This window comes from Jaculus jaculus, chromosome 15, assembly GCF_020740685.1.
Source record: "Jaculus jaculus isolate mJacJac1 chromosome 15, mJacJac1.mat.Y.cur, whole genome shotgun sequence".
In the NCBI taxonomy this organism is placed as follows: Eukaryota; Metazoa; Chordata; class Mammalia; order Rodentia; family Dipodidae; genus Jaculus; species Jaculus jaculus.
Genome location: NC_059116.1, coordinates 56968101 through 56980638, shown reverse-complemented (window position 1 = coordinate 56980638; position 12538 = coordinate 56968101). Strand labels below are relative to the sequence as shown.

Here is a 12538-nt window from a genome sequence, read left to right as displayed (position 1 = left end):
AGAATGTAAAAGCCAAAGGAAGGATAGGGCTCCTTACAACATGTTCCTCCCGACAGAAAATGGGCTGGATATCCATGACCTCACAGTGCCTGAAACTACCTACACAAGACCATCATAAGAGGAAAAGATGATGACATCAAAATAAAAGAGAGACTGAGAGGGGGAAGAAGTATGATGGAGAGTGGAGTTGCAAAGGGAAAAGTGGGGGTGGAGGGAATTACCATGGGTTATTGTCTACAATTATGGAACTTGTCAATAAAATTTTTTTTGAAAAATAGAAATATCTGTTAACAACTTTTATTGAGAAAATCATGACATTAATGAAAAATAGCTGCATTCAGGTTTATAAAATTACATTATACTAGACAAATATGAAAATATAGCATATTTCAGCCATAATTATATAGACTAATATTCTTGTTATAGTTAAGTTTCATTTCTTAAAACCTAAGTTATATTAAAACTAAAATCAGATCAAAGTTCTTAACCAGTTTAGCACTAACACGTTTTTCCTGGATTATAAAGAAAACTAAAGACTCAATACTATACAGATCTATCACTTCAAGCTAGAACTTAGTTCCAATACATAAATATATATGCATATATATACATATATTCACAAATGATATACATGTATATAACTCATAAGATGGGGGTACTATGTGAGTTATTAAGATAACAAGTGTTTAAAATTGATATTGCTCCATAAACAAAAGTATCTACATTTTTAAATGCTATAGATTGACCAGATGTTTTTAATTATGGGACAGTATCACATATATATAATTTCAGTAGTATACCAGAAGAGAAATGCAATGGTCTCTTAAGAACTAAACTGTAGCTGGGTATGGTGATACATGCCTTTAATCCCTGTACTTGGGGGCAAAGGTAGGAGGATTGCCGTGACTTCGAGGCCACCCTAAGACCACATAGTGAATTCCAGGTCAGCCTGGGCTAGAGTAAAACCCTACCTTGAAATACAAGCAAACAAACAACAATAAAAAAGAACTAAACTGTGAATAGATAATAGTTGTGTCCATAAAGACATAAAAATACTAATCATTTATGAGGCAATACCAATTGTAAGTATTTGATTTATTAATAATAAAATGTATTATACTAACATATTATATGCAAGCTCATTTTAATTCTAGATTTACACACTTAACACTTTAATATACCTTTTGAATAAATTAATAGCTATGAAGTAGAAATTAGTCAAATTTTCAAATTATTAGTGGCTTGGTGAATTAATTTCACTAGTTACAACTGACAAATTCATCCTTAAATATTATATTTTTAAAATTCCTTTCTAGATTCAACATGTTATGTAAGAATAATGCAAAGCCTGCATTTAGAAAAGCAAATGTTCTCCCTTGGAAAGTACTGAAGCTCCATCTAGAGGCTTCTCCTCCTATTACTGTCACTTGCAATATAAGTAATACCACTTAGAAGTGTGAATAATATCGCAATGCTAGGACTTCTTTGTACCTACCCTTTTGTTATTCATAATGAATTCTTGCCCCAACCTTCTCAGTAGCTCTAGCTCCATCACTGCCATCAAGTGGTACAAGAATAAAACTGAACCAAAAAACAGAAAGGGAAGAATACAAAGTAAGAAAATGTATGTTTTCCTTATCATTTATGTAGTCTCTTTAGTTCAAGAAATATGTTTGTTTATCTTTAGTCCCTTGAAATTGGTAAACGGTAATTGTTTTGTTGTACTGAGGTAGACTAATGATCAGTGTCAGTGCGACATCTTCCTGAGAAGAAATGACCTGAGTGTCCTATAATCTTAAGAGCAAGTTTTGAAACTTGGAATTATGGTTTTTTAGTTTGTGTACATTTGCCTTTGGAGTCATGTGCATTGCACGTTGGATGAGCCAGGAAAATTACTACATTAACAAATAGGTATTTTATGTATATGTAGTGGTTGCTTTGTACTGAGAGAAAAGCTTTGAGGTGTAATTAAATAGTAAACTATGATTTTATTTGGGAGGAACAGGAAAAGGGGCACTTAATCTCTAAAACTGAGCGTAGTTTTACAGCTTTTACCTTAAATTATAATTTCAAGTTGTTTGGACATACTGTATCTTGTGTTTGGTGTTCTCTCCCTCATCCCTTGATATTATGGTTTATCCCTTAATATCTTTCACACCTGGACACACAGGTTGTGCTTTAAATTTTGGTTGCTATCTTACCAAAATAATTGTTACTATATTTCAAGCTTGATTTTTACCTCCTTTATTGTCTTATTTAAAGAGAAAGTTAAAATCATACTTCTGAGCTGGGCGTGGTGGCGCACGCCTTTAATCCCAGCACTCGGGAGGCAGAGGTAGGAGGATTGCCGTGAGTCTGAGGCCACCCTGAGACTACATAGTGAATTCCAGGTAAGCCTGAGCTACAGTGAGACCCTACCTCAGAAAAAAAGAAAAAGAAAAAAAAAAAATCATACTTCTGAGTCAAAAAAAAAAAAAGTGCTTTCTCCTGTGTCATTTGTTGTCATAAGTCAATTTTTGGAAAAAGTAAAAGCTATATTTTTTGTCAAAAAAGGAGCATTACATATTGTCTTAAAATCTGAAGCTTTGAAGCCGGGCGTGGTGGCGCACACCTTTAATCCCAGCACTCGGGAGGCAGAGGTAGGAGGATTGCCGTGAGTTCAAGGCCACCCTGAGACTACAGAGTTAATTCCAGGTCAGCCTGGACCAGAGTGAGACCCTATCTCGAAAAGGAAAAAAAAAAAAAAAAAAAAAAATCTGAAGCTTTGGCTGGACATTTTTTAATTTGCAAAATATGTTTTAAAATACCTTGAATTAAATCTATTTATGATGTGTTTTCATGAATTACTTCACTGACAGGGATAGTAAGTAGTAAAAACCACAAAAATTACATGATTAATGAAATGTCACACTACAATATTTATTAGGAGGTCACCATGCATGGTGTGACTAAAATAAGTATTTTGTACTACCTATAAAAATAACCTACAGTTTAATATAGTAAATTATACCTTCAGGGTATAGTTAGAATAATGGCTTCCCAAAATGTCATCAAGAGCCTATGAAAGAAGAAAAATCAGAATAAGGATTTACTGCTGAGTAAAGTAAAAGAAACAAAAGAAAAGGAAGCAATAAGGAATTCAGATAAAAATTAAATATTTCCTTTTTAAATCAACACAAGCTTTTAGGATTATGTTATCAAAGTTAGGACATACAAAAAAAAAAACAGGGCTGGCAGATGTCCATCAACTGACGAATAGATAATGAAGATATGGTACTTATACATAATAGAATTCTACAAGGTGGTAAGGAAAAATGAAATAATTAAATTTGCAGGAAAATGGATAGATTTGAAAAAAAACATTCTAAGCAAGGTCACTCAGACACAGAAAGACAAACACCACATGTGAGGTTCCTAATTACGATCAAGTGCAGATGCATGCAAATGATAGTTAACAGCAGGAATGTGAACATAAAACTAGAGTGAGACCAGGAAAGAAAAAAAAAATGGGATGGGAAAAGAGAAGGGGTTTTCCTAAAGGGTTGGGAGAGATGAATGTAAGGGGGGAGGGGATTGGAGGGATTAGGGGTGGGAAAGGTAGGTAGAGAATTACACAAAAATTAAGACAGCATTTAGAATCAGTTCCATAGAAACCCTCATTTTGACCAGCATTCAACAAGATACAACCACCAATTAAGAAGGAGGGAGACAGTCTGGACAAAAGGTAGAAAAAACTTAACCTTACAACTAGACTCTGGCTGGTAAATGTCCACAACTGGGTTACTCCCTACCCCTTCCCCCACCCCACAGGAGCTGTTGGTCAAGGAGACCCATAAGGTCCTGAAAACAATGTAGGCCATTGCCAAAACATCTGATTTTAGCCACAGCTAAAAGGTAAGACCCTACTGCTGAAGACACCACAGGCTACAGTAACAGGATATCAGAATACCATGCTGGAACCAAAAGGGAAACTAGCTCCCTCCCACCTATCCTTCATAGTACTACTGGAGAGCCCTATTGGAGCTGCCAGAGGACAATGGTCACTAACAGTATGAATAAACAGGGGTGACCTCAAACTCACAGGGATCCTCCTACTTTTGTCTCCAGGTTTTTGGGTGAAAGGCATGTGCCACCACACTGGCTTTTGTTTTTGAAGAATCCAGTTAACATACATCTCCCAAACTTAGAATTCTATCTCTAAATGGAATTTTATCTTCCAAAACATTTTAATGTCACTCCACTTTTTTCCCTCTCTCACAGTTCACTGTCAAATTATTAGCAAAAGCTAGTCGTTTTTTCATCACAAAGCACACTCAAGATCTGAAGACTAGTACCACTATCCTGACCACAGTGGGTCAAGTCACCATTATTTTTTTCTCAATTTTGATTAACATTTTCCATGATTATAAAAAATATCCCATGGTAATACCCTCCCTCCCCGCCAAGCCACCATTATTTTTTACCTAAATCATTATTTACTTATTAAAAGTTAAATATCAGGGGCTGGAATGATGGTGTAGTGGTTAAGGTGCTTGCATGCGAAGCCCAAGGGCCCAGGTTGGATTCCCCAGTACCCACATAAGCCAGATGCACATGGTGGCACATGTGTTTGGAGTTCATTTGCAGTGGCTAGAGGCCCTGACACACCATTCTCTCTCTTTCTGCCTCTTTCTCTCTGTCTCTCTCATAAATAAAGTAAATAAAATATTTTAAAATTAAATATTGAAACTGAAACATTAAATGGGAAAAGGCTTGGGCATTGTGTTTTTCTTTAAAACAGTATGAAAACTAATGTTGCAACATAAATAACAAAAATAGTGTTTACAAGTCACTACAAAACACCTTCCTACTGAGTTCATCCATAATAATGAACTTACATTCCCTCCTCTAACTTTGTTGTAGTAAGCTTTATATTGCTGGTAGAAGCACCCAACCAAAAGTAGCCTGTAGGAAGAATGGGTTTATTTTGGCTTATAGACTCGAGGGGACACTCCATAATGGCAGGGGAAAATGTGGCATGAGCAGAGACTGGATATCACCTCCTGGACAATATCAGGTGGACAAGAGCAGCAGGAGAGTGAGCCCACCAACACTGGCAAGGGGAAGTTGGCTATAACACTCATAAGCCTGCCCCCAACAGCACACCCTACACAATGTTCTAATTCCAAATTGCCATTAGCTGGGAACCAAGCATTCAGAACACATAAGTTTATGTGCTTTTTTCTACAAGCTAGAATCCAACTTTTGACCAGGAGTTTATAAAATGAATAATATCAACAACTATGCTCATATCTTAGCATTGACATTTCATTGATTTTTTTTTTCAGATTCATAAAGTGTTTTACTCAATTCCTGGCTTTGTTTACATCCACCTTTCTATTCAATTTGGAAAGCTAGAGATAGCAGGTAAAATAAGTTACTTTCTTAATGATCATTATTCCAAGATGTTCTCATAATTTCATTTATTTTTTATTAACATTTATAATTTCTTAGAATTCTGGTGTTGCTACGTTTTCTTGATTGATTGGACAAATTTATTACAAACCAAAAATTAAAATAATGTAAACTTACATAATTATAATTTTATACTGCCAAATAAAAAACTAATGTGGGGGCTGGAGAGATGCTTAGCGGTTAAGGCACATAAACCAGTTGCACATGGTGGCACATGCATCTGGAGTTCATTTGCAATAGCTAAAGGTCCTGGCACACCCATTCTGTCTATCTCTCTCAAATAAATAAATAAAAACAAAATATTTTTTGAAATGTAATGAGGGTTGGAGAGATGGCTTACTGGTTAAAGTGTTTTTCTTCAAAGCTAAAGGACCCAGGTTCAATTTCCCCAGGACCCATGTAAGCCAGATGCACAAAGTGATGAATGTGTCTGGAGTTTATTTACAGCAGCTGAAAGCCCTGGTGCACCCATTCTCTCTATCTGCCTCTTTCTCTTTCTCTCTCTCAAATAAGTAAAATAAAATATTTTTTTAATGTAATGAAATCATTCTCTTTGTGTTTTTTAAATTTTATTTTTTTAAGTTTTATTTATTTAAGAGAGAGAGAGAGAGAGAGAGAATGGGCACAACAGGGCCTTCAGCCACTGCAAACGAACTCCAGACACATGTACAACCTTGTGCATCTGGCTTACATGGAACCAGGGTCCTTTAGTTTTGCAGGCAAATGCCTTAACTGCTAAACTATCCCTCCAGTCCGTCTTTTAACTTTTACTCTGAAAGCTGAATTATTTAACATATTAGCTTATTTAATAAATTAGTTTCTTTACTAAGCTATTTTAAGGGTTTTTTGAAATTTTTGTTTATTTTTATTTATTTGAGAGCAAAAGAGAGAGAAAGAGGCAGATACAGAGAGAGAATAGGCACACCAGGGCCTCCAGCCACTGCAAACAAACTCCAGATGCATGTGCCCCATTGGGCATTTGGAGTCCTAGGGTCCTAGGGAATCGAGCCTCAAACTGGTGTTCTTAGGCCTCACAGACAAGTGCTTAACTGCTAAGCCATCTCTCCAGCCCTATAGGAGATTTTTTTTTGAGCAAAAATGTCAAAGTAGCATCAAAACTAGAAGCAAGGGGGCTGGGCAGAAGGTACAGTGGCTAGCAGTTGCTTGCTTGCAAAACCTGCTGGCCTGGGTTCAATTCCTCAGTACCCACATAAAGACAGATGCACAGGCTGAGCATATATCTTTAATCCCAGCACTTGGGAGGCAGAGGTAGGAGGGCTGCTGTCAGTTTGAAGCCACCCTGAGACTACAGAGTGAATTCCAGGTCAACCTGGGCTACAGTGACACCTACCTTGAAAACATATATAAAAATGAAAAATAAAAAGATGCAAAAAGTGCCACATGCATCTGGAGTTCGTGTGTAGCAGCAAGAGGCCCTGGTGCCCATGTACACACACACACACACTCTCTCTTGCAAATAAATAAATAAATAAATCTTTAAAAAGAACTAGAAAGTAAGTAGTATCAGGAAATTCTCAGTTACATGCAAGACTAACAATTTTAAATAAATGATCTGAAATCTATGAAGAGGAAAGAAAGTACTTGCAGACCCTGTTCACATATTTGTTCCTGTCTTTCCACAGTATGAACGTTTGCTTTGCTAATCTTAACAAATTTGAAATTTCCTCCCTCGTCAGCATCTCTATGTAATGTTGACAACACAAAGATTCATTTTCACTATGTATCACAATAAAAAATATGGAGTTGAATTCTACTATATTACTTCACAAACATATTTCTGCCACTATATTCTTAAGTATAGAAGATATTCATTGATTATGCCAGAAAGAAATGATGAAATTATCATAAAAGAAGTGGAACTCTTACCCTAAATATTTTAGAGGTCCCCCCATTATAATGTTAACTGCTCTTTTCTATTGTCATTTGCACCTTTTATGTCATATTAAAGTTTTTAAAATAGCTTCTAGAATATAACTTTCCACTTATTTTACTAAAATGTAGTTGACAGTTAAAACTTGTAATATTAAAGTTATAAAACTTGGTAACTTGCTATTTTTGGTACAGGTACATACTGTGAAATATTCACCACTATCAAGCAAAGTAACATATAGCCCCTCATATACTAAGAAAGATGACTATCTTAGTTTATACTGACAAAACTCTGGCCACTAAAGTATAAATACCTACCTAATCATACATGTGACACAATACTTTTGAATTATAATTTATCTAGAGACATTTATGATGATGACAGATTTTATTTCTGCGCTAACTACTAGAGCATAGCTGCTGCCTTGATAGTTCATTCTATAACAAGGGACCAAGAATAGGCTAATAGGCTAATTCTGAGTTAAAAACATAAACTGAATATGTTTATACTCCAGTAAAAAGTCTTACTTTATAAAAATAGAAAGCTGAAGATGGTTCTGTGGTTAGAGTGCTGGCTGTGGAAAAGGAGAATCCCAGAAACTTAAGGGTCAGACAGCCTGGTGTCTGCAATGGTGAACATGAAGAGATCCTGCCTCAAACAACAGTAGAAAGTGGGGACTGAAGCCGGGTGTGGTGGCGTACGCCTTTAATCCCAGCACTCGGGAGGCAGAGGTAGGAGGATTGCCATAAGTTCGAGGCCACCCTGAGACTCCATAGTGAATTCCAGGTCAGCCTGGGCTAGAGTGAGACCCTACCTCGAAAAACCAAAAAAAAAAAAAAAAAAAAAAAAAGAAAGTGGGACTGAGACTCAGGGCTGTCCTCTGATGCACTGTGGTACATGTACCTACACACACACACACACACACACACACACACACACACGTCATTCACACACAGACACACAAAGATAATTTTAAAAACAGAAAACTGAACAACCCTTAAATATTAAATACAATTTTCAACTTTCAGCTTCCAACTTTGTTTACAAAATTTCATAAACCACACTTAACTGAAATAAGGTCATATTAAAAACTGGTAATTTGGGCTAGAGAGATGGCTTAGCATTTAAGGTCCTTACCTGTGAAGCCTAAGGACCCATATTCAACTCTCCAGATGCCACCTAAGTCAGACCCACAAAGGTGAGGCAAGCACAGGGTCACACATGCCCACTAGGTGGCAAAAGCATCTGGAGTTTGATTGCAGGGGCTAAGGCCCTGGTGTGCCAATTCTCTCTCTCTCTTTAAGAAAAAGATCTGGCCACTTACTGAATAAGTTTTAAGATAGTATTAAGTCCAAAAGATGAAATCGGTATATACAGTACATATTTACATGCACATTACTTAAATAATAGGGCTACTTGTTATTGGATATGTATTCTGGGTCTCAACTTTGTAAAAATTAAAGTTCTTGTAATTGAAAAAAGAAAACTTACTACTTCCAATAATTAGAAGTAATTTGGGGCTGGGGAGATAGCTCAGCAATAAGGGTGCTTGCCACACAAGCATGAGAACCCAAGCTCAATCCCCAGCAGTCACATAAAAAACCATGTTGCCACACATGCCTGTACCTTGAGTGCTGAGGGGACAGAAGCAGGAGAATCACTGGAGCTCACTGGTCAGCTAGTTTGACCAAAAATGGCAGTTCCAGGCTCGGTGAGAGATCTGTCTCAATGAAACAAAGGGGAAGAGCAATGGAGGACGACACCTGATGTTCTAGTCTAGCTTCTGATCGCACGCACAAGTGCATGCATCTATACAAATGTATATACACTATATATCACACACACACACACACACACACACACACACACACACACACACAAAATAAATAAAATAAAATAAGCAATCCTTCCTAAATGATCTCCAAAGGCTAATGTAGCAATACCCAATGAAACTAACAGGTATAAGATTAACTTTTTATTTTTGTCTTGTTGTATTTTTGCATGTGTATGCTTGTGTGGTGTGTATGCATGTGTACATGTGTGTGAGTTATCATGCATTTGTGGAGGCCAGAAGTTAACATCATATATCTTCCTTGATCACTCTCCTCCACGTTATTTACTGAGAAACAAGGTCTGTCACTTGAATCCAGAGCTTGCTGATTTGGCTAGTTTAGCTAGCCAGCTTGTCCAGGGGATCCCCTACCCCTACCACCTGAGTACCAGGATTATAGGCAGGCTGCTATAACTGCCAAGCATTTACATGGATTCTGGGGATCCTCACACTTGCATGGGAAGTGTTGAATCAATTAAATCATCTGTACAGCACTATATTAATTTTTAATAACCAGAACCAACAATGAAAATGACTGCCCCAAAAGAAAGTGACCATATCTCTACACCAGAGAAAAATCAATGTGAAGCTAGATAACCAACAGTTAAATATGAATTATTTTCTAATGTTCTATTCAATAATGAGATTCTAACATTCTATTTTAGCCTTGACAAAGGAATAAAATATTTCCTAGAATTTGGCTAGAACCTACCTCATCTTCTACAACAGATGAAATGGGCATGACAGAATTGTGCTGAAATGAATCTAAATTCATTTACAGGGATATCAATATGCCTCAAATATATCATTTATTCATATAAAGTAAAATAATTATGTTTTAAAACAAATTAAAGATAAACCTAATATGACACAATGTGGTACTCTTAATAATTATTTTTAGTAGTTACTATTGCACTCACATAGTTTTATCCTCACTCTTAAAAACAAAGGGAGAAAAGGAAAGTGTTACAAAAAATTGTGGAGATGGTTTTTCAAGATGATTTTCAATAATAGTAACTTATTATCAAATAAGTTTTAATAGCTTTCCATAATAAAGAAGTTATACTTATGCTCAATAGCTAAAGTGAAAAGCAAACAGATATAGAACCATTTTATTCTCAAGAATATAGAAAAATATGATAACCTGACTATTGAATTCTGATTAGAGAGCTGGAGAGAGAGCTTAGTGGTTAAGGGGCTTGCTGTGAAACATAAGGACCCAGGTTCAATCTCCCAGAACCCATGTAAACCAGATGCACATGGTAGCAAGTGCATTTGGAGCTTATTTTCAGTGACTGGAGGCCCTGGCATGCCCAATTCTTTCTATCTCTTATAAATAAAGCATTTTAGAAAAGAAAATATTAAAATTCTGACTACAGCCAGGTGTGGTGGTACACACCTTTAATCCCAGCACTTGGGAGGCAGAGGTAGGAGGATCATCGTGAGTTCAAGGCCATCCTGAGAGTACATAGTGAATTCCAGGTCAGCCTGAGCTGACCCTACCTCAAAAAACAAAACAAAACAAAATTCTGACTAGAGTGCTGGGAGTATAAACTAGCATAAGTACTTTGGAAAGCTGTCTCTAACATGATTTAAAATATCACGTAGCCTATCAACCAGATAATATACACTCTTGGCATATATAACCCACAGCAGACTAAAATACAGAGTACATACTTCTGATATCACATATTAATTCTTTTCCTTGATACCTATAGTAACTGGTACATTTTGGATTATAACTCAGAACCTAATATGTTTATTTTGTGGGGAAAGTACCCTTTACTCTGACATGTCCTAAAAAATTCTGTTCTTTACAGAACAAGTTTAATATTTTATTTTTGTTAGTTTATTTCAGAGAGAGATGAGGAGGGTGGGAGAGAATGGGCATGGCCGGGCCTCTAGTCACCGCAAACAAACTCTAGATGCATGTGACACCATGTGCATGTGGCTTATGTGGGTTATGGGGAATTGAACCTGGGTCCTTAGGCTTTGCAGGCAGGTACCTTAACCACTAAGCCATCTCTCCAGCCCCAATATTTCATTCTTTTTTTTTGGTGACTTAAAGTTTATTATTTTAAAGGTGGTTATTTTTGCAATGCCAAGGTTATAGGATTGTATGAAAAAGTAATGTATCTCCTTTTCCTTAACCAAGCTTTTTTTTTAACTTTCTTCACAAAGGCAAAATTTTTTGTTAATCTCATAGATAATGATATAAAACAAGTGAACAAGCTTTCTCCAAAGGACTATACAGTAAAAATTTTAGGTTTTATACCTACTTATGGTCTCTGTCATGTATTCTTTTATAACCTCTTAAAAAAGTAAAAACCATTTTTAGTTTGCACCATACAATAAAAAGACTAGGCTAAGCTTGGTCTATGAGTGGTAGTCTGTTGACCCATGGTATAAAATATCTACTTCATCTTGTCAGAGAAATGGCTCTCTCCAGTCAGCTGTTGCCCAACGTAGGGCAGGACCTGATTTACAAGTGAGCATTGTTAGACAGAAGTAGACGTGAAGAGTCTCTGATCACTTGATTCCATCTATTCATTTCATGAATGTGCTAAACACCTACTATGTACACTTGTTTTAGCAAGATTTTTCTCCAGTGTTCTCTACAAAACAATTCTTCTTGTTTCTCTAAACCAGAATTTAGGTTTTACAGTCTAATTTTAGGTGAAATTAGAATTAAAATCAAGAGGGAATTCATGATTATAAAAAAAAGAATCTAGGGCTGGAGAGATGGCTTAGCGGTTAAGCGCTTGCCTGTGAAGCCTAAGGACCCTGGTTCGAGGCTCGGTTCCCCAGGTCCCACGTTAGCCAGATGCACAAGGGGGCGCACGCGTCTGGAGTTCCTTTGCAGAGGCTGGAAGCCCTGGCGAGCCCATTCTCTCTCTCCCCCCCTATCTGTCTTTCTCTCTGTGTCTGTCACTCTCAAATAAATAAATAAAAAATTAAAAAAAAAAAAAAGAATCTAGCTAACAATATCTTTTCAGTCAATATAAGTACATCCTTCTTAAAGTCACAGTCCACATGAGGAAAAATATGTAACGCTATTATGCTATTAAAAAGGTACTTTTTAACCCCATACTTTATTGTGTATGTGTGGTATTGGGGATCAAACCCAGCTAGTACAAGCCAAGGAAGCACTTTACCACTAACTACATCCCCAGCCCAGGTTGAAACTTTTTTTAAAAAATGTTGCCATGTCTGTAATCTCAGCACTGAGGAGCCTGAGGCAAGAGTACTGTCATGAGTTCAAGGCCAGCCTGGACTATTGAGTGAGATCCTATCTCAAAACACAAAAACAGATTAGATTTAAGGGCACATATTGCCTCTGCAATTGTTTTTTTTTTTTTTTT

The 12538-nt window shown here is 36.6% G+C and overlaps 1 protein-coding gene across 1 annotated transcript in view; it reads right to left on the bottom strand.

Moving 5' to 3' along the window:
- The window catches only part of Dnajc1 (DnaJ heat shock protein family (Hsp40) member C1), a 258114-nt gene that overhangs the window by 208803 nt on the left and 36773 nt on the right, over positions 1-12538 (bottom strand). Inside the window, exon 4 of the mRNA XM_045134760.1 lies at positions 1496-1581. Within this exon, the coding sequence (XP_044990695.1) occupies positions 1496-1581 (86 nt within the window). The remainder of the gene's footprint in view (positions 1-1495; positions 1582-12538) is intronic.